The sequence below is a fragment of the Saccostrea cucullata genome, unplaced genomic scaffold, assembly GCF_032062105.1.
Source record: "Saccostrea cucullata isolate Sc308-1 unplaced genomic scaffold, CSIRO_AGI_Scuc_v1 ctg136, whole genome shotgun sequence".
NCBI classification, from domain to species: domain Eukaryota; kingdom Metazoa; phylum Mollusca; class Bivalvia; order Ostreida; family Ostreidae; genus Saccostrea; species Saccostrea cuccullata.
In genome coordinates this window covers 281,949-305,769 of record NW_026930969.1, presented here as the reverse complement: position 1 = coordinate 305,769, position 23,821 = coordinate 281,949, and the positions used below count along the sequence as shown (strand labels likewise).

The 23,821-nt window shown below is 32.7% G+C and overlaps 1 protein-coding gene across 1 annotated transcript in view; it reads left to right on the top strand.

Annotated features, from left to right (window-relative positions):
* Nucleotides 1–469: 469 nt before the first annotated feature.
* Nucleotides 470–23,821, top strand: part of LOC134230762 (uncharacterized) — a 38,025-nt gene continuing 14,673 nt past the window's right edge. Inside the window, 18 exon segments of the mRNA XM_062712601.1 lie at nt 470–715; nt 9,554–9,944; nt 11,091–11,120; nt 11,311–11,420; nt 11,791–11,858; nt 12,277–12,437; nt 12,782–13,309; nt 13,583–13,801; nt 14,323–14,511; nt 14,702–14,932; nt 15,256–15,390; nt 15,898–16,128; nt 18,097–18,195; nt 19,141–19,371; nt 19,670–19,786; nt 20,183–20,413; nt 21,033–21,110; nt 21,217–21,447. Of these exon segments, the coding sequence (XP_062568585.1) occupies nt 692–715; nt 9,554–9,944; nt 11,091–11,120; nt 11,311–11,420; nt 11,791–11,858; nt 12,277–12,437; nt 12,782–13,309; nt 13,583–13,801; nt 14,323–14,511; nt 14,702–14,932; nt 15,256–15,390; nt 15,898–16,128; nt 18,097–18,195; nt 19,141–19,371; nt 19,670–19,786; nt 20,183–20,413; nt 21,033–21,110; nt 21,217–21,447 (3,304 nt within the window). The 5' untranslated portion in view covers nt 470–691.

Here is a 23,821-nt window from a genome sequence, read left to right as displayed (position 1 = left end):
CTACACTTTTTCCTCATTTACATTGGTTGTCTTGCACGTACGGAAGATTCATTGGTTTTCGTCGTACAAATCTTTAAAATTTGATTTTCTAGATTTTCTTTTCCTAGTTTAGCGGGTACACTCATTGTGGGAAACGTTCTTTATTTCCACCCACAACAAGCAATAAACTTACCCGGTACACATTTACCTATACTTTGTAATCCCCATCAAAAGACGGAAACTGTGTCTCGCTACTGAAGTATTTTTCTTTAAAGTTAACATAAACATTGCCCCATTATAAGGTCAATAGAAGTACCAAAGATTTTTATCTATTAGATATGTGATCCCAAGTGTTAAGTAATACATACCCGGTGTGCATTTAAATGAAAAAAGGGACGACCGTTCTGCACTTTTTTCGCTGCTCGTTCACTCATGCGTGGCGGGAATCCGAAAGGTAAAATATTATTTATAAAAAGATACATAATGTCTTTCAACACACCTTACGTCGCTGGATTCGTTAACACGTTGACAATTAGGGCAGATTGGAATTTAGAATACACACCGATCGGTCTTTTTCTTGTGGTGGACAAAATATTGTTTGTGTCTGCGTGACTTTGTAACTGTAAAAAAGGAACTAAGGCTTTACGTATATTGATTTTATTTTCTTAATACCAAGGTTTAGAAGGGATTTTATTTAATACATGAATTAAAGATGGAACTGGACACAAATAAAAGGGTATGTATATATGTTCTGTTGATACTAGTATATGTACGTATATGCACGACCTTACGTACAACAGGGTTTTTAAAGCGAAATGGATTCAAGATATTTAGAGAATATTTAAGTTCAATATCGTAGTTATACATATTTATTTTAAATTTTCAACGAATAACTCAAAATTACACAATAAATTTATATCTTTCTGCATTTTTGTCCAAGGGTTTCACACATATATCTTTGAAGGAAGTTTACATAATATAAGAGAGTGTCAATAAATGTGTAAATTTACCAATTCGCTTGTGTTGCTTTGGAAACATGGTTCGATATTATCATATTCTGTTTCCCTCTCGGAAGTAAAACATTTTGCACTCGTTGTCAATCTGTCTATGATATGATATGATCAAACTTTGATCCCAAACTTCCTCACGCTGTCACAAGCCATCACAGGTTTGCACCAAAATATATACACTGTGCTTAATTACTCATTTCGTTAAATATTAATGATTGGGTTCAATCAGTCTTTATTTACTGAAATATAAGTACTTAGGTATGATGTTACTCAAAATTTCAAGTCATTGGTCCAGAAAGCATGGGCCTCATACCTTTGGTGGTTTAACCAAGCGTGTTATTGACTGGGACAGTCATGGCAAATTAGGTCAAAGGTCCCCTCCAACTATTTATTTTCACTTCAGTTCCCAGACTGGTTGTTTCCCCAGTCTGGCTTTTTAAAGATTTTCTGTTGTTGAAATTTTTTTACTTATGTTTATATTGAACAGATAAAATCGGTTCAATGGTAAGTCTGAAAGGTTTTTTTCTCCCCATTAAGTATACACGATACGTATGGATCGAAATCAAATGTTTTTTTTGTATATAAGAAACAAGCAAGGAGCATAATTTAATAACCATTATAAACAATATTGGTAAAGAATTTGCATACATGCCATAACAATAAACATGTAAAATTGCACATAATAAGATGCAATAAATCTGAAATCAATACCCTAACAGGTCTCCTATAGCTTTTGGCTGTCTATGCTACCCATTGTTTGTACCAAAATATAATATAATACGTCTTCCAACAAAATATATTTTCCTTATCATTCTGTATAAACAGAAAATGTTATTGTTTACTCTAGAATACCGAACTCAAGTTTATACCAAATAATTCACAATGGCAAACAAGAGATTTATGACATGCATAAAACTTCATATCTGTTCTTTTCAGTTTCAAATCACGTATTCACAAATTAAAAAAAAATGATTTGGGTTTGGGTTTTTTTCCTAATCACAAAATTGAAAAGATTTTTTGTGTACCAGTTTAAGTAAGGATAGATGTAAATAGATATATGTATATCTATGTGTATGAACAGGTAGATGGTCATTGACCACAAGAACACAGTGTAAATTAATGCAAAAGGTAGTTGTAATGTGCAAGTAAATAGATGTTTGGATTCATCTTTATGCCTCCGTATTCGAAGATGCGGGGATATTTAGTTTTTGTCCTGTCCGCCTGTCTGTCTGTTTCTCTGTTTGTCCGCAAAAATTAACCTTGTCCATAACTTTTGAGTGGGTTGGGTTATGGCTTTCATATTTCACATGTGTATTACTTGTGACAAGACCTTTCTTTTTGGTCCACCAAACTGACCTCGTGGTTTCATATTTCACAGGTGTATTCCTTGTGACAAGACGTTCTCTTGGATACCAACAAGTTGGACCTTGACCTTAGAGCTTTTTTTTTTGAAATATTTTTTTTTATTTATATTTTTCTCATAATAAACAAAGAGATAGTAGCTGAAACATATTTACATTTATGCCAGACACACACACACACTCACCCTTTCACACTATACACTATCCATCTATACATGTAGATAATATTAAAAGAAAAAAGACAATACATGTAAATTCAATTTGTCACTTTTTCCTCCAACCTTATAACTGTGCATATATTATCCGAATTGTTAAATATATTCTTTTATCCACAATATTAGGATAAAATAAAGATAAAAAAAGAAAAGAAAAAAAAGAAAATAACAATAGTAACTGAAAATTGAACTGTCACTTATCAAAAACAGGTTTCCATGTAGACCATATGGAATTAAAATACATGTAAACAGTTTTATTCTTTTGGATTGAAACAAATTTTTCAACATTATATTTGATTCTTAAATGACATAAGAGTGCACTGAAATTTGGCATTTTCTTCTGCATCAAACAAGTAAAGATATATTGTTTAGTGTATAGTATAATAAAGTTTACAATTCTGTTATTTTTTGACAAAGGAATCTCTCCTAATATTACATTATTAATGTTAAATCCGACCCTTTTTGAAGTAGTTCTATATATATGTTGGCTAAGACTACTCCACAATGCCAAAATATTATTACAAAATAAAAATACATGTTGAATTGTTTCACTTTCATTCTTACATAAGGCACAAGAATCAGTACTTTTAATATTAATCTTTTTAAGATAGTAACCTACAGGAAGAATCTTATGCAGTATTCTAAACTGCAGCCAAATTTAGAGCTTGACCCTTTTAAAAAAGCTGTAACCTAGACCATGACTGTAGAACCGTTAGCATTAGGACTTTCATCTTTCATATTTCACATTTGTATTACTTTGAAATCTTCCATTGGGTACCAATAATTTTGACCGTTTGACAGTAACCTTGGAGTTTAACTTGCATTTGAAAAATTTCAAACCTGGCCATAAGCTGTCATACGGGGGAATCAATGTTTCACAAACACATCTTGTTGGTAATAGAATAACTACTGGAAGAAACTCCTTTCACAACTCTCTTAAAGCTTGGTCTTTTGGACTCTGTGAAACATTGCAAAACCAGCTCGTTTACATTAATTTCTTTTCTGTCAACAATGGGTTGACAATGTAAAACAATTTATGGTAACTCTACAAAATTTATGCTAAGATTTATACATATTTTTCATGCATATATTTTCATGTCCTTCTTTTAAAAATACAGAAACCATTCCACTTAGCTTTTCAAGTGTTGGGTCATTTTGTATGAAAAAGTATATTTCATGCATGTAAAATTATATATTTAATGCTGTCTTTTTGGTGCGGCTTAAAGCTTGGTGCATGTACAGTTATAGTTTTTATCCTATCTTTTAATGAGGTTTGAAGTTTGAAGTGTATTTATCCTTTTTCAAAACTTTTGAAATTTAGAGAAGGGTTTACAAAATCAACGAATACGATCTTCATCTCCTTTTACATATATTATATATATAGTATGCTACGAATGATTAAGTTCTAAAAATTCCATATGGGGTTACCGTTGTAAAAGTTAAGCCAATAGTTAATGTCTTCGCTGCCCTTCAAGATGAGAAAATGGGTCACCAGGGTCTCATGTGATAAAAAAAGATTAAATTTATTTCTATAAGTAATCGTCAGGTAATGGATACACGTAGAAGTTAGTGATGGTCGAGGTAAACTCTCCAGGATCATCTTTTCTTTGAAAGCTTTTCTTTGTTTTCTTTGTTATCCTTTATCCACATTTTTATTATCTTAATCCCCTTCCCGGCCAATTCTTCGTTATTTTCCCTATTGTAATACTTATTTGCTGATTAATGGCTCAGGAATTTTCTCTTTTTCCCTGTATTTTCTTTGTTTGGTATTTCATCTTCAATTATAATGATAATTTGCTTTCTTTTTTTTCTCTCATTCCTTTTCATTTACACTTTTTTCGGACGTTACAAATGCATCCTTTTTTCTTAACTGGATTTTCCCATCTCTTTCATCAATCTTTCACGCTTTCTCATCCGTATAATCTACCGTTTGACGGATTAGGGACTATCATGCGCTTGTGCAATCTACTCTGATTTAAAACGTCTAGGGACTTTGGTGATGTAGGTGTAATATTTACATGGATGTTTCCTGCCTACAAAATTTGTCTTTACTGGAGAAAAAAAAAGTTCATTTGCATAATTGTCACAATGAGTCATAACATTCAGTGTCTGTTTTAAAAGACCACACTGAGTGATTTACAAATAATATACATGTGCCAAGATACACTAAATTATAAAACTTTATTTCATTTTTACATGGTGTATTTTCCAAAAAAGAAATGCCAAGAAAAATTATCTGGTTTTATATCTTTTAAAGTATCTGGTAGGCAATACCAGGTGCCTATTATCTGAATAAAAAGTACGTGTTTATGATTCGATTGACACGTACTGTTGCAATTTACACCTTCTTTACAAAAATGCATATTTGTTTGTTAAAAGACTCTTTTAGAAGAAAATTATATACATTTATGCAAAAATTTACAATGTTACATGAAACAAGAGATTACATAATATTCTAGGTGAATTTTAAAGAGATGTGTTTAAATTTTACGTGACAAAAATAAGATATAGAGGACAGAGGCAAAAAAGGATAAAAAAATAAAATAAAAAGTGGAAGTGTCTTAAAATTATGCAAATCAGTTGCCTTGAGGCATGTTGCACTTCAACAGGTGCAAACCCTTTAAACAAGTGAAAAACCTAATTTCTTGAAGCTCTTTTACTTTTACAAATTAAATAAGTATAAAAGAAAATTTATTAAAATCGTATTGTTTATATGTTTAACTAAATTTTACAACTGATGTAGCTGTGAAACGTAAGATTTTTTTTTTTAATTAATTACAATATTTGATAGAGGTAATAATATCGTGATATGGAAATCAAGAAAAGAAACAGCTCTACATGTCAAATCCCAATCTAATTAAATTAATGAAATTCCTTTGTGTAACTTGCCATCATATATCTTAATCAATGTTAGACTTGATCACGTACAACTTTCTCTCTGGCTAATTAATTGCTGGTTTCGCTGATTGAAATAAAAATGCTATTAATTTCATTTCTGAATTACAAATCACATGATGAGCAGTGTTTTCATATTGGAGAAAGTTCAAATTGCATGACATTATAATATGATGAATTCATGAGGCATGCATGCGCATGTATATTGATATTATGATACATCACTCTAGCTCGTAGACATCTCAATTGATTTTTTCCCCAGAATTAAATGTCTATTCGTGATTCGACAAATTCAAGGATTATCTTTTCTGCCAATAGCTTGCAGCGCAGGAATATTGTTATGCACAACTGAACTCAGTTTGTAATTTCCTTAAACTGGTGGTTAAAATTCGACATTCTTGCGGACTGAAATCATTGGCTTTTGCCGTTTTTATGCCACATGTTGATGTTATTTTTACGGCTAGATGCTTCTTATAAAACCGGTAAACATCCATTTCCTTTAAAGGAAATTTTGATCCTTTCTGTTACGCCCTTGAATGACGGGTAGCATATTTTTTTCCTGAGAAATAATTAAACCCAGTCAATACCATTTTTAACCGAGGAAAATGACGTAAATCTCTCTCTCTTTCTCTCTCGTGTATATACATTTCTCAAAAAAGTCTGAAGCTTATTGGTTTATAAATACGAGTATGTAATTATAGTTTCCTTGATATGTTTATGAAAATGGGCAATTGTTGATTTGTTAACACCGATGTACTCGTGTCTAAGTCCCTTTCATTTCAGCTATTTTCACTCGTGTAGGGGACCCATTTAAAGTACAAATTTCATTGCTTTATAATATGTTTATCTACAAAAAAAAATCTATGTAAGCATTCATTTTATTTCATATAAAATGTTACTAATTTATTCATAGTATCACTAATTAATTACACTACGCCTTAATTGTAAAATGAATGATGCATATTTTTGCAACATTAATTTCATTTATTTGTCAGTCGTACAAATTATTGTTAAAAAAATCTAAGCCAGTCCACTTAATTTACAAAATTGTCACAAAGTTTAGATTTATTTATTAAATTCTATTCTCAATATGAATATGTAACAAAGAAGTTAAAATAGGTAAATGACTGGAAGACCGATAATTTTATGAAATTTTGGGATGACATTTGATAAATTTGACGATGTTTACATCTTACGAGGGTATGTTTACGTTCATTGGTAAATCATCTAAATGAATTTAACAATTTTAACCACTAATGGTAAACAATTATGATTTATTAAAGATATCATTATCAATTTAAATCATATACTAGTATCTAGCATTCCTACAAAACCGCAATTTTTCATGTGTATAAAGCAATTCAAGGAGGTTAATTTCAATTTTCAGTTCTTGATAATTTTAATTTAATGTATCAAAAGCTAATGGCTGTGATGAAGATTAAAATAAAATAATAATATTTAAGAACGCAGAAAAAGGGCTACTTTTATTTTTCGTCATTACGAAAGAAAATTTATTCTTTAACTGAGTTATAATGTTTATTTAGATATTTCAATGAATTGTCTTCTTCTCATTAATCATTTTGACTGATGTATTTAAATCATTTCTAAAAATATTGCGCAAATTAAATGTGATTGTATCTCTTCTACTCCCCCAAAATGTGATATTTCAATTTGACTAAAATCAGTTGTTTGCTAAGTTTCGTTCACATTGTAAGAAATAACAGTTCATGGAACTCTTCGATCATTCTTGAAATAAATTACAAAAATATAGCTCGAACTTAATAGGTGATGCGTGGTGTTGTTTAATTGTAATTTTATAAATTAGAAGATGACCATTTTATTCAAACAATTTTTTTTAATTCTATCACGTTTCAGATACAGGTATATAACTCTTTTAATAATTGAGTGTCCCGTTTTCTGTGAATAACAACGGGGTGTAGACGTACTTTTCATGAGAGTGGTCAAAACTTTTAGGCTTTAATACCAGTTAAACCAGCAAACCCATCACTAGCTCCAGTTGCTCAAGAAGGGGGGGGGGGTAAGAACTCGTCGAATGCTTGCCTCTAAGGTTAACTATATTTACCAGTCACAGACTTGCATGTATTTTAGTTTACATGTACCTGTGTGAATTGTTTTCAACGGACTAGCTGTCATCGTCGGAGTACGTGTACTAGAGTATAGCTCATTGACTAATCTGATCTCTAGTTTTGAGAGGTGTCCCCGAATATACCCTACTTCCCTATTAAAACGTTATTTAGTGTCACACTTTTTTGAATTGTTGACGGTATTCGTTATTTTATGTGTACATATTTTGAACCTTTAATTTCCTTTTAAGGCTATTTTAATTGATAGATCGAGATTTATTGATCACAATCTACACATTTCCATGCGTCACTGTATTTACGATACACATGAATTGAACCAGATTATACTTAGTGTAAACAGTTAAATATCATAAAAACTGAAGAGGTGAAATTTAAGATTCTTCGGTATTGTTTGATACATGACTCAGAAAAGTCATTCGTACATACCTTGCTTATAAAGGATGACACTACGTCAAAAGTATTTCAGGTAAATAGGTGTCACTACACACCTGGACAAAAAAGTACGTGATATAGTAGTCTTAAAGAAAAGTGTAGTAAACATGAGGTTACATTATATCAGCTACTTTAATATATAGTGTTCTGAAACCTCATTGACAAAAAAGAGCAGAAATTGGGTATGGAAGAAAATTGTGACGTTAGGAAGACAGAATATGGACTTGATTTATCGAGGTCAAACAGTAAGGACACGAGAGTGCGACAGAGGGTAAGGCGCTCCCTTAACGGTGTCAATGGAGGGATAGTACATGTGTATATATATTACGATAAAATTGACGTATGGTCTTCTGAAACGGTTACTAATTTAAATTATCTTTAAAGTGGATTCGGGATATGTTAAGGGGGTGGAGTGGGGGGGGTATCTTTTGTTTAAGGATTGAGATTAAAAACAAGAAGAAGTTACATTGCTTTAATCATATTTTATTGAATAATCCAAATGAAATAAGGGTTGGGCAACAGGCAAAGCCTATGCAACCCTCTCCTTGTATCGTTAGATCACAATCAAGTATTATATATTCATCAGTATTTAAAAAAAAGATGACAGCCACCTAATTGTTTGTACAAATTATTAACATACTATTCCAGCTTTAATGAAAATATTTTGAAAAACAGAAGCTACATAAGAAAAATAAATGAATAACGGTGTGTATATATGTATATACATTGTGTATAATTAAAGTTTTATGCATGATGGTTTGGATCAATTAATTTTTTAGGATATGTATTAAAAAAGGATTTTTTCCCTAAATTTTGGCTTCTGGAAATCAACTCCCATTCTATTCTCAGTTAGGAGGTGAAGATATTTATGTTGGATTTTGGTCTGTTTCCATATACAGTATGTTCAGATAATTTTGTCAAGCCATTGTGTCTTTGGTTTCCTTTGACATACATTGTATCCTGTTTGTAAAACAATAGTTTACTAGTTCTTTGAAGCTAATGTCAAATTAACCAGTTCATAAGCGAGTTACATTGAACTCTCGGATATGCGTTTTTCCGCCTCTGACAAAGTATACTTATAAATATTTTTTTCGTCCCGATTTAAGACTAGCTACATGTATATGATGGGGACTTGATGTTGATTCATTGTTGAACTTTACTCATATGTATCAAATCATGGAAAGACAAACTTCTTATGTTCGAAGACGATTGGTTTCAACTCGATCTCTTTCTATCGAGAAAGCAGAGGTTGCTTTAAGAATTTGAACATTTAAAAAAATAATTTTGTATTTTATTTATTTATTAATAATATTCTATTCTAGTGATACTTGCAACTTTGTCTCTTGTTTCCGATTCTGCTTGTGTATCCTTAGCTGCAGAGTTGTGGCGCTATGGTTTTATATATACTATAGTCTTTGACCATACATTATGGATATAAAACAATAACGCTAAAGGTTTGCAGCTATCTGTGCACTTGTATTAAATTTCGTGAATGCATAATATGATGTATAAAGAAACTATAATGTTTTAAAACCAATCTTTTTTTTCTTTTGAAGAAGTACAGACTAAGTTCTTCTACTACTCCGTCCCCTTCAGAAGAAAACAAAGGATTTTCCACTGGATATTATCACAAAAATAAAAATATCTTCACGGTCAATGGATATGGAGCCGACGTGACAGAAGGAAAAGAGACACCAGCTTTTGACAATTATGCATATGCCTCGCATGAGGATGACAATGTTTTTAAACCAAAAAGTGATATTTATTTTGACCCCTCTAGTTTACAGAGAGGGGAAAAGGGGAAAAAGTCAAGGGTGGAAAGTGCTCGGGACGAAAATGTGCCAAAAAAGAAAAGAGAGAAAGGATGTTTAATGTTGTTGTGCTTTTTAACTTTCCTTGGATTATTAGCAGGAATAGCTGTGATAATATACGTTCAATTTTTCAAAGGTATGTTATTCCGGAAATGTGAAGCACGTTTTCATGGTTTCTTTTTTTTCATAGTGAATGTTTATTTCCGGTTTGAAAAATTCGCCAAAATTCAAAAGATTTGATGGTACATGCAGCTGATTGTGCCTTCTACTGTACAGGATATTTCTAAAAGCATCTATATAGATAAATTCATAGTATAACTTCTATATTCATCGTAAGATAACGTTTATATTGCGTCAAGCAGGAAGTATCAGTAGGAATTCCAAAAGAATGTCCGAATTCAGGAAAAACTAAATTCTTTGAACAGGTCCAATCCAAAGACTATTTCTACCTACGTAGCTATGAATAGCTACGTAGGTATTTAAACTTACCCAAAGTAGCTATTTTTACCTACTTTTTTGTATTATCTGCACAAAATTTGCGCCCAAACGCAGGAACAGCGCAACATGGTGAGCACAAAATTCTTTGAAACTGTCACACTGATGATGGATATGACAAAAATTTGGCCAAAAAATGATTACTTTGTATGTTATCAATTTTGCCTAGAAACTAATGTAAAATTGAAGATTCAGGAAGTAATCATTTTTTGACCAAAATTTTTGTTGCATTCATCATCAATGTGACTGTGTCAAAATATATGGCATTCACCGTGTTGCGCCGTTTGGTCTTTTGGTCAAAAAATGCAGATAATACAAAAAGTAGGTAAAAATAGCTACTTTGGGTAGGTTTAAATACCTACGTAGCTATTAATAGCTACGTAGGTACTGGTAGAAATAGTCTTTGGACTTGACCTGTTGAATATGTAGGACCTATAAGGTTACATGCATACAAATTTGATGTTATTATGCCATTGAAATATCACTGGCAGAGAAAAAAAATGATTTTAATCAGTCATTTTTGTAAGGAGCAGGAAAATGTTAATATTTTTAGAAAGTGATTCCAAAATTAAAAAATACCTGATCTTCTTAACTAATACTGTTTAATTAATTTTGTTTTGCATTGATTTACTGTATATATAATGAATTTATAACATGATGATAGAAATATTGCATTATGTGGCATCCATAATAATTTTGATGATCACAAAAATTAAAAATTGCAACTGAATCTTCTTTAATGAAGGTATTTTCTCACCTGAAAGTATTTTTCTACCTTCTATTGTAGAAAAATCTCCCGATCAAGCTACACAAGCTTGTAAGTATTATTTATGAAAAGCAGCCAGAATATTGTTATTTGATTCAGCTAATTGTTAACTTTTTCTAATTCTGAATACATATATAGATGCAAATATAAGGAAACAGCATCAAATCAAAATTCTTTCTTTGAATAGCTTTTGGTGCAGTTATTTATGTGATATTTAAACCAGTTAAATTTGAATTTGTAGCACCTGTGATATTAATAGGCAGCATAACCTTAAAAGATGATTGGAATGAGGATCTACGCAATTCCTCATCCCCAGTATTCAAGTCTACATCAGCTAACATATCTGCAGAGGTACTTGATTCAATTGAAGATTTCTTTTGTTTACATAATATTGTTAAAATTCAAATAAAAGTGGTTACAAGGCTGATTTCCTGTATCCTTGAATCACTATCTGACTTAGTTCATTATTATTATTTGATTTATATTAAAGTAGTTCAAGGTTTAAAATAATGTAAATTATTTACTAGAATTTATTATTATATCAAAAGTTTGACAATAATTTATAAACTGTTTAAATGGTATCTAAATTAGGACTTGATAGCATTAAGATGTATGAAAACATTGTTGATTTTTCCTGTTTTTATGGTATTTATTCTGCAATACTGAGTTCAGATATTAACATTTATTGAATATTGATTATTACATGTATTTTGTATTTCAGGTGGATATCATTATGCAAAATGGCAATTTGTCACAATTTTATGTGGAAAATAAAATATTGTCCTTCAGGTAAGTTAAATTTAAAATTTACTCTTCTGTTTCTGCATCATGTTGCCTTTCTTTGTGAATAAGCAATTATGAAAGAAAAACAGAATTATATAGTGAGAATTTGATTTCACAAAATATGTACTTATACCAGTATTTCTTTTATTTTAGCTTAGCTACCCCCTCCTTATATTTTTCTTACAAATTCAAAGGTATTAAGAAGAGCTACATGTATAAGGGCTCATTATATGAACCAAGAGTTCATTTACCCTCATCTGTTAAAATCCTCCTAATGGGCTCCTGTACTGGATAAAATATTGTTGAACAAATCATTTTTTCAAATGCCTTTTCTCATGCAATTCAATAATTATCAACTATATGAAGACCTTTATTTTCAAATCAGATGAGATCAGTGTGATATTCTTGCTTCATGTCTTTTCAGTCAGGGCAGTATTGTGGCCACTCTGCAGATTTACTTTCGTCCAGACTTTGGATTAGGTTTCCAAAATGTTGAAGCATTAGCTTCATCTGCAGAACTCCACGTGATGGAGGCTGTACAAAGTGGATACACAACTCTCAATATTCAGGCAGTCAACTTAACTGGTTTGTGTTTTATAAAAAAACAAAACAAAACAAACAAACAAAAACAAAACAAATTGAGTTTAGAAAACACTGTATAAAATGTGTATTTTGATTGCAAAGAAAATAAGGGAATTATACTAAATAAATGGAGATGTATGAGGTGTCTAATTATTACAATTTATTTTGAATGGCAAGGATATTGCTAAAATATTTGAAATTCCTATCATTAATTCTGAAGGTGGAATCAGAAATTAAAAAGAATTATACTGCTTTTGTATGTTGAGAAAACTTCAGAGAAATTTAAATGATACAGTAAAACAATAAGTGTTAATAAATAATTTTAAAAAAATCTTTGTATTTTATAGGAGAAATGATCACTCCCACCACTTTGCCATTAAGCACAGTATCATCTACCATTTCATCAACATCATCAACAGTTAGTACACTTTCAAGCACAACTTCAAAGTCAACCTCCAGTTTGCCACCATCATCATCACCTGAATCAACAACACCTGAACCAACGACTACCACAACACCTGAACCAACCACTACAACACCTGAACCAACCACTACAACACCTGAACCAACCACTACAACACCTGAACCAACTACTACAACACCTGAACCAACCACCACAACACCTGAACCAACTACTACAACACCTGAACCAACCACTTCAACACCTGAACCAACCACTACAACACCTGAACCAACCACTACAACACCTGAACCAACCACTTCAACACCTGAACCAACCACCACCACCACACCTGATCCTACAACCACCACACCTAATCCAACAACCACTTCCACACCTAATCCAACAACCACAACACCTGAACCAACCACCACAATAGAGACAACAGAACCTGTCTCAACTACCCCATTACCAGGTACAGCATGCTCAAACTAGATATTTGACTTTATCATTATTGCAGTTAATTTTCTTAATTATGAATAGGATAATTTTGGACGCAAATTAGTTTTGTAAATAGATATTTTTGGAAAGTGTCTGCATGTAGTGCCTCATTGTGTAAGCGAAAGAACTTTAATATTAACTAGAAGATGGTGTGCATTACTTGTATGCCACCACCATTTGCCCTGTATTTCTACAAAAAAAGAAATAATTTTTTTGGAATATAACAATACCAGTTATCTTATTTTAGGCATGTGTATACCATTACCGGTGGAGAAATGTCAGGCCTTGGGCCGTAACAGCACAATGCTTCCCAATTTCTTTAACCAGACAACCATTCAGGAGACCTTGGCCCTGTTTGAGATGTTTAAAATGCAGAAGTGTTCTGACAATGCCTTGCTGTACATCTGTGACATGATGTATCCAAGGTGTGAAGAGGAACAGCTTCCATGTAGGGACTTCTGTCTGAGTGAGTATTCCTTGGAAATCAGGATTTTGGTAAAGCATGCTTACATAGAGCACAGAAGCTGGTTATTTGTCTAGTACAGTCAAATCTTGTTATTACAAACTAAATGGGACAAAAAAAAAAGCAAGATATTCAAGGTTTTGGGATATTGGGGTTTTAAAATATACTTAAAGAAAAGTGCTTTTGACATCCAAATCACCTATATATAGTAAATATACCTGTGAAAAGTTCAACTGTTTTAAAGAATTAATGAAGAATGATTTCATGATTGATCTGTAGGTTTTATTCCTGTGTGTGATTAGGTTTGAAAAGTGAACAATTAATTTTATTTTCTAGTGAAGTTGGGTTAGGAGTTTAAATGATATTGCATAAAATATGGAGATAACAAACAGTATGCAAGGAAACAATACAAATCAGGAGCAGAGCAATGGCAGACCTCCAAAACATCATAGATGGGATCAGGTGCCATGGAGGAATGAGGATCCCATTAGTTTGGTTTTAAAGTGGATTGTTTTATATAACAGGTATTCAGATGGAGTGTGGGAGTAACTTTGAGCTGGCTAAAGAGCGGTACTGTAATCAACTACCCACCACAAAGTGCACCCATCCAGTGGTAACCACTACCAGTACCACTTTAGCCACCACTACCACTTCATTATCAACTTTACCCACCACTATTACCACTGCTGTACCATTACCATCTTCAACTGTTGGTAGGTGTGAAAGCTAACATATGACAATATCCCAAATTTTGATAAAATTTTGTCTTGCTTATAAATGCCTAATAACTACACTGGAATTTAAAAGTTGTTGCAAAAGTTGGTGATCTCCTGTATTTAAAAAATTTTTTTGTTAAAAAATCATTTCACTTTCCATGCTATAATCCTGATGTTTTTTTTTCAGGCTTTTGTTTGCTACTACAAGTTCCAGAATGTCAGGCACTTGGCCATACTTCAGTCATGTTTCCTAACCCTTTCCAGCACATGTCTATTGAGCAGGCATTGAGTTTCTTTGAGCAGTACAAGATTTCAAGTTGTTCAGCCAGCTCCATGTATTATCTGTGCAATATGTTTTTTCCCAAGTGTGATCCTGCAACAGGAGTTATCACGTACCCATGCCAAGGACATTGCAATGGTATATGAAATACCTTATCATGTTATTGTCAGGGACAAAATTTTTTTCAAATTTAAAAAATACCATTGCTGAATTTCTAAAAATTGTGTCAAAACGTGACTTGATGAAATAAAGACAAACCTTGTTCATTTAAAATCTTTGGGACCAAGACAAAAAAAATACTTTGATTTGAGATTTGAGATATTGTAGATGAAAAAGGTAGAAACAGAATGTGATCCTTACTAGCTTCAACATATATGGATGGCTTTGCCCCCCTATTTTGCATAGATAGACATGATTTAGGTATTGGAAATTTGGGCCTATTTTTTTTGTTTTCTTTCCAGCTACCTATAATTCTTGTCCAGGTCTACCTGTGGCTAACCCCACATACTGTGTTCAGCTACAAAACACCAACTGTGAGCCTAAATACGTGGAACCTACCACTACAACCCAACAACCAGAGACTACACCTCAACCAGGTATTCTTAAGGAGGTTGGGGGGTCAACAAATTAACCATCAGATATAAGTTAATTTTTAGATAGGATATTTTGCACTCTTCACTATCATTTAGCAAAGAAAGCTCTTCTTATATGTAGCTCTTCTTTTAAAGGAGATCAGTATAGTCTTAATCTTATAATGGGTACAACCACCTAGCCCTCTTAAACAGCAAAACATTTACCCTCTCAGAGTCAGCATTTTTGTTATGATGTCATATCATTTCAGAAAATTGTATAGTCATGTCCAAATAAGTCAAGACATTGATGAAAATGAAAAAAATATTGATTTATCAGTTCTAGAGTTATCTTTCCCTAGCAGAAGTTGCATTCTCCTTAATAAATGAAATGCTATCTTAAAAAATTATGGCTCAAGTACAGTTCACATATGGGCCTATAACTACTTAATGATAGGAACATATTAGCCATTATTTGTGATGATGCTGAAATATAATATGTTTTATGACTCCGGATTAATCTTTTTGTTTCAGAACTGTGCCTTTCCCTAAACATCCCAGAATGCCAAGCAGTCGGCCATACTTCTGGCACATTTCCAAATATATATGGTCACCAATCAATTGAAGAAGCATCGGTCTATTTTGAGGCCTACAAGAATTCAAGCTGTTCAGACAGCTCCATGTTTTATCTGTGTAATATTCTATTTCCCAAGTGTGATCCCTCAAATGGACTTCTGAGTTATCCCTGCCAAGATCACTGTAATGGTAGGTCAAAACTTGATGATATCATTGTCTCTTGCAAAAATTTGGTTTTTAATTTTTAAAAATTACCTCTATCCTATGATAAGAGGATGTCTTATACATGTCTTGGTTTAATTGGACGAAATTTAAGCTTTGGAATTTAAATACTGTAAAATCACAAATTTTTGTGGGGGTTTCATTTTCATTGTTTTAGAGGTATGAAGAGACCCACGAATTCATATCCACACATACAAACAATTGTAACTACTAAAGAATTCCTTATCCATGAAATCAAATCCCAAGATTTTTTCCTCAAACAATGAAAATTTGACCCCACGAAAATATGTGATTTCACAGTAGGTTTCCTCTTGTTGGTAGATGGAGGATAAAAGAAAACGAGAATTTAGAAATCTAAATTCAATACATTTAATGTAACACTGTCAGACTGTGTTCTTAGTAATAGAATGCAATAATGTTTAGGTAAATTTGCGAAAATTTTGTATACCTAAGAAGGAACTAATGACAATCTCGCAAAAATAAGGTGTCACAAAAATTTAATGATCTACAGTACATGTTAGAAAATGTGAAGAAAGCACAATTTAAAATTCTGTTTACCAATTTTTATTTGGAGTCATATTTAAAATATTTAAAGGTATGAAAGAATTTTACCCTGAAGAATTGCAATGAAATGTTATCATAAATTGTAAAAAAGTATTTGATTTACTGTATCCAGTACATGTACATGCACCTCATTAGTTATTTACTAATTTGGAGAGCACTGTCAACATATTACATTTGTCTGTGTATTCTTTTTAAAGCTTTTGGCAGAAAGAAGCATGTCTAGCACATACGAGGGGCATTTCAAAAGTTCTGAGAACTGTCAAATAAAAAAATAACCATTTCACGGAAATTATTGAGTTTGATATCATTGGAAAGTTCAGAAAAATATAAACATATTGTGACGTCACTTTGTAATTTTTATGACGTGATATCCAAAAACCAGAACCTTTAACAATAATGTTCAGCATACTGAAAAATCGCGTTTTAACATTAGAGAATTTTAAAGTTTTGCCAAATATTTCAAAGAAAATTTTCATTTGCAAAGAAGTAGAGTCTTTTCCATATTTCATTGTATGGTTTGTTTTCTGTTTATGCCCGGTTATGCTATCAACATTCATTTAAGATTTTAAGTTGCATGATGTTTTGTCTTTATAAAGCTCTCCACTGTATGTAATATATATATTAATGCAGTTTTCCATATATTTTGAGTAACATTCTTCCGTTTACAAATAAAATGTACCTTGCCCCTGACTTGTTTCTGTGCGTATTTTTTCTAATTAATCAAAATCAAATTTGCTTTTTAAAAAAGATTTGTAAGTTACACAGACGTGTAAAATCTTATTTAATTTCCATGAATTAAAATTTGCGAATATGTGGAGGCCTTACAATATAATTAGGAGCACACTTCTTCTTTTGATCCCTCAAATCTGGTTAAGATACTGATGCCATCAAATTTTGTAACACGAAATTTCTTTGTTTGTCAAACTTTGCCTTTTTCTCAAATTAGTTGCATCATTTGAAAAAAATCGCTTAAACCATTTCAGAACCTCTGAGCCACCAAATGATAGAAAGAATTCCACCAACTGGCATTTGTTATTAATTTGTTTATAAAATTTTAATTTGATCAAATTGTGTCTTTTGTTACATTTGTTTAATTTTCATTTTCAGAGTTATTACGTCATAAAAATTATAAAGTGACGTCACAATACATCTTTCCATGATATATTAATTTCCGTGAAACGGTTAATTTTTTATTTAACAGTTCTCAGAACTTTTGAAATGCCCCTCGTATATACATAAACAATATAACATTAAGCATTGCGTACATGTCTACACTAACATGCTTTGGTTGCTAATTTTTATAGTATTAAACAGTAAGAGACTGAAAGGATGAAATTTCAACTTATGATAGATAATTGATTTATTGAACAGCCATTCAACTTGCCTGCCCTGCCTTATCCTTTCTGGTTTCTCCGGAAGTGTGTGTCCAGTTTCTAACTGCCAACTGTGTACCTATTTACCAGAAACCAGGTAACCTTTACTCTCAGTAACTGTTCTGAAAGAAAACTGAGAAACCTTGACTCGTTTTTAGTTGATGGAGCTAAAGCATGGCCAATCTTTTCTGGTCAGAGAGTTTCCCATGTCTGTCTGTCTGTCATATAAATATGTTCCATTTTCATTCTTCTCAAATCCATGGGGATAATTTCAACCAAATTTGCATTTTGGGATCAATAGGACTGAGCTTTGCTACCTGAAATTTAATTAGTCACATTCTCTTTTTATTTAGAGATACTGTAATTTGAAAAAAATGAATTTAGTCGCATCGTTTGAAAAAAAAAAAAATTTCAAGAACCACTGAGCCAGAATAAGAATTCCAATAAATTAGGTAAATTTGTGACTGCCCCTTTTTTTGTTTTTGAAGATTCAACATGTTTATTCATTTCATGGCCCCTAGTGGTACATGTAGCTTTGGTTAATTTTTATTTTAGGGGACACATAAATACATGGAAATATACACCAAAAATCTTCTAAAAAATTTTTCTTAAAAGTAAGCATCCTCAGAAAAAAATCATGGCTACAAGGGGGGGGGGGGGGGGGGGGGGCTATGGATCAAAATTTTTCATTGAAAATGGAGGGCAGAAAAATCTTTTTAAAAATCTTTTTAGAACAGTAGGGCCAAGGTGGATCAGGTGAGCATTAAGGCTCATTGTCCTTATTTCTTGATTGGGAAACACCATCTACTGACTAAAATGACACTATTACAATGTATGTATTTATGGTGATTTTTAACAGGATATGGAAATTTTAAAAGAAATTATTTTTATAATTATAAACAGTACAGAATCAGGGACAAGTTATTTATAATATTAACATTTTATCAAGGATGTATGTTTATTTACTTAAGTTAGAGTTACCATCCTTTGCGGAGGAGCATTTGTCCTTAAATAAAACTTTGTCAAATATTTTTCTTTTTAGATTTGTGTCTTCAACTACAAGTTCCAGAGTGTCAGGAAGTGGGCCATAACTCTGTCATGTTCCCTAATCCATTCCAGCACACGTCTATTGAGCAGGCATTGGGTTTCTTTGAGCAGTACAAGAATTCAAGTTGTTCTGACAGCTCCATGTATTATCTGTGCAATATGTTTTTTCCCAAGTGTGATCCTGCAACAGGAGCTATCACGTACCCATGCCAACAACATTGCAATGGTTAGAATACAGAATAAAAAGAAAAGAAGAAATTGCTAGTCTAATGTATCGCGACATTTGAAAATGATATGATTTGATTTCCTGGCTTTATAGTTAATGCTTCTAGAAAGATCAAATTTACAATATAAATAGCATTCAAGTTCTTAAAATAAAGAATATTAAAATTACTTCATATTTAAAATAAATTTACAGCAGCCAATTTGAATTTTACATGCAACATTAATTATAATAAATTTTGTTCATTTCTACTATGCACTTTGTAAATGATCATATAGTTGTATCTGTTTTTCTTGAACAGCCACCCACGATTCCTGTCCTTCCTTGGCTGTTGCTAACATTAATTACTGTGTCCAGTTAGTCACAGAGAATTGTGAACCAAGTTATCCAGAGCCTACCACTACAACTCAACAACCAGGTAGCTTATTTATGAATCAGAAGTACTGTAAACCAACTTTTATTCCCTTGTGAAAAATATCCTCGAGTTTCACGATCTACTTAAATTCATGAATATTTATCGCTGTGAACCAATAATTATGCTTTAAATTAGTAGACAATGTTTCCTCAGTCTCAAAAATTAATCGTCGCGGATTGATTTCAAACTGACAATTCGCAGATAATAGTTGGTTTGCAGTAATCTAATTCCAGTTTTATTGAGTAAATTTTAAAAATAAGTACAGCAAAAACATGTACATGTACCATGGATTGTGCTTGTAAAAATAGATCTAGTTTCAATATTTTACAATGATTTTATTTGACTGTGTACCTTTCTTTGTAATTGTGGAATATATTTCCTGACTATTTTGCTTTGTAGGTTTGTGTTTTACCAACACTATCCCAGAGTGCCTTGCCGTCAATCATACCGTTTTTATGCTTCCCAATTTGTTCGGTGATACAACCGTAGAAGCCGCCATTAAGAATTTCAACTCCTACAAGAACCAAAGCTGCACAGATAGTACAATGTTTTACATCTGTGATTTGTTTTTCCCAGGCTGTGATGTTAATACAGGGGACTTCAAGTATCCATGCAGCGATCTTTGTTATGGTAGGTATATTTACTATAGAACCTTTAGCCAGCATGTTGTGTAATAATTACACCTTCCACCTTTAGCCAGCATATTGTGTAATAATTACACCTCCCTCTCTGGCTACCTGCCAACATATTGTGTAATAATTACACCTCCCTCTCTGGCAACCCAGCTTTCAACTTCCAAGAGTACTTACTTTTTCTAAGTTAAATAGTTTGGAACTCAGAAATTATAAAAAAAAAAATACATTTACTTTTGATTTTTTTTATGGCTAACATGTTCTGTCAACATAAAGGTGTAAAATTTGGCATTTTGCCCACTCAGAGGTATGCCAATAATTTTGGAGTAATTTATTTTAGCGGGCGCATGCTTTCAGCTCTTTGCAAATGGACATTAAGAAGAGTATTGACTAATTTAGCGATTAAAATTTTAGCATGTTCTTAGACCCCGCTCCCATATATATTCGATTGCTTTTTTTTACGTTTCTATGTTTATTTGACTAACACTCTCTGTGACCAATAGTCCTGTGATTGTCTTTAGATGTTAAAGGTGCTAATAAAAAGTACAGATCAGTAATAAGATAAAGACAGTCTTCTCTTAACTTGGTGTTGACAATATTTTTTTTTTACTTGACAGATGCACAGAACGTATGTCCTGGACTGATACTGGCCAACCCTGCCTACTGCCAACGACTACCAACCTGTGAAGTCAAAGGTGTGTTACAGTGCATTAGCTAGAAAGTAAATCTGGCATAACCATTTTATGAAGTTTACATTATTTTATACATTCATCGAGGAACATAAGTGTTTTTTTTCTTCAGATAAGTGTCTAGCTGTAAATGCACCTGAATGCACAGCTCTTGGACTGAATTATACAAAATTACCCAACACATTTGGACACACTGATCTGGCCACTGCTAAGACTTATTTTGATCAGCTCAAGCAGCAGAGCTGTTCGGATACGGCTTTATTTTACTCTTGTATGATGCTTTTTCCACCTTGTGACGAGACGACAGGATCTGTGAAATATGCTTGCAAGGAAGACTGCATAGGTATGATCAGATTTTAGACTATTGGGAGATTCTAGCATTTCCAATACTTTTTACTGAGCGGTCCAAAAAATTTGTGATGTTGGAATGGTAGGTGAGATGTTGGACTGGTCTGTGAGGTGTTGGACCATTAATTATATTTTATGCCATAATGGGCATTCCTTGATCCTCTTCTTCTTAGGAAGTATCATCCACAATGAGTCAACTAGGTATATCTATAGTGTGGAATTATTTTAATTCGGGGGAAGGGGGACCAAAACTTTTCACTGGTACTTTGTAATATAATTATACCCCCCCGCAAACGAAGTTTGGGGAGGTATATAGGAATCACCTTGTCCGTCTGTCCGTCTGTCTGTCTGTCTAGCTGTCCGTCTGTCCGTCTGTCTGTGCAATTGTGTCCGGTCCATATCTTTCTTACAGAAGGACATTAGAATCTACTACTCCACACAAAGATTGCCCATGACCTAAGGGTGTGTCATGACTTTGACCCAAGGTCATTTGGGGAAGTTCAAGTTCACTGGAAGAAAAATTTCATAATTCGTGTCCGGACCATATCTTTCTTATGAATAAACTTGGTAGGTTCTCATTTCACACAAAGATTGCCCATGACCCAAGGGTGTGTCATGACCTTGACCCAAGGTCATTTGGGGAAGTTCAAGGTCACTGGAAGAAAAATTTCATAATTCGTTTCCGGTCCATATCTTTCTTATGGATAAACTTGGTAGGTTGTCATTTCACACAAAGATTACCCATGACCTAAGGTAGTGTCATGACCTTGACCCAAGGTCATTTGGGGAAGTTCAAGGTCACTGGAAGAAAAATTTCATAATTCGTGTCCGGTCCATATCTTTCTGATGGATAAAGTTGGTAGGTTCTCATTTCACAAAAAGATAGCCCATGACCTGAGGGTTTGTCATGACCTGACCCAAGGTCATTTGGGGAAGTTCAAGGTCATTGGAAATAAAATTCATAATTTGTGTCCGGTCCATATCTTTCTTATGGATAAACTTGGTAGGTTCTCATTTCACACAAAGATTGCCCATGACCCAAGGGTGTGTCATGACCTTTACCCAAGGTCATTTGGGGAAGTTCAAGGTCACTGGAAGAAAAAATTCATAATTGGTGTCCAGTCCATATCTTTCCTATGGATAAACTTGGTAGGTTGTCATTTCACACCATGACCCAAGGGTGTATCATGACCTTGACCCAAGGTCATTTGGGGAAGTTCAAGGTCACTGGAAGAAAAATTTCATTATTCGTGTCTGGTCCATATCTTTCTTATGGAAAAACTTACTTCTGAAAAACCCAGCGGGGGGTATTTTGTCCCGTTTGGACAGTTCTAGTTTCACTGGTAGTTGTGTAAAAGAAAATTTAATGAACCAATACATATACAAAATTTTAAATGTTCGTCAGAGTGGAAATCTGTTGGTATTAGTGTGACCCACAAAATTCAAACTTTTGCCACCACCCACCCACCCTACCCTTAAAAACTCTATCAGTAATTTGCATTTATCAAATACATGAATGCGTTTTTTTACTGGGTTCTTTGGAGTGTATTTTGCAGAATCATACAGTTTGGTTTTTGGAAACAACAAATTGCATTTTGCCCTTGAAACCATTCAAAAATGTTTGCTGTTATTTCTTTTGTGATATAAGAGGATGGTTCGAAAAGTTCATGGACTTCTGTCATATCTTTTTTATTTGATGCCTTATGTTATCCAAAATTGGTAGAAATATTTTATCAGGAAATTCAAATTATTTGTATCAATTTTTCTTAAATATCATGATTTGTTCAAAGCTTATCCATATTTTAAAAATGCAAAAATCGAATCGCGGAGCAGGTCAAAATTTAGTAAGTTACAAACAATACACAAAATAATGTCTGTATATATATTCTCTGTAAAATAGAGCAAAAACAAAAAACAACCTAGAAATTCAAATTAAGAATAATTACATCGATTCGTATTCCAAATTATGGCTTAATATTTTGCTTTGTTGAAAAGAAATCAACTTGAGAAGGTAGGTAGTTCTCATTGAAAATGACAAAAACAATGCAGGAGCAGCAGATAACGATGCAATTTTGTGTTTTTAACTGAGGAAAAATCCTGAATAAACTCTAAAAATGTTGGAGGAATCAAGAATGTATGTCACAAGGGAGTTGTGCATGTGTGTACAAATAGTCTAGGCAGTATTTGAGTGACAGAGACTTAGTATCGGATAAAGACAATTTTTGAAGAAACGGTTAAAATGTAAAAATCTGAACAAAAACTTTATAAAGTTGGAATGTCAAGGGAATGACACAGGTGCTTCCGAGTTGCTTATCCTGAGAAAGCAGAGTTAAGTAATATTATACAATTATTGCTGCTTTTTGAGGTCA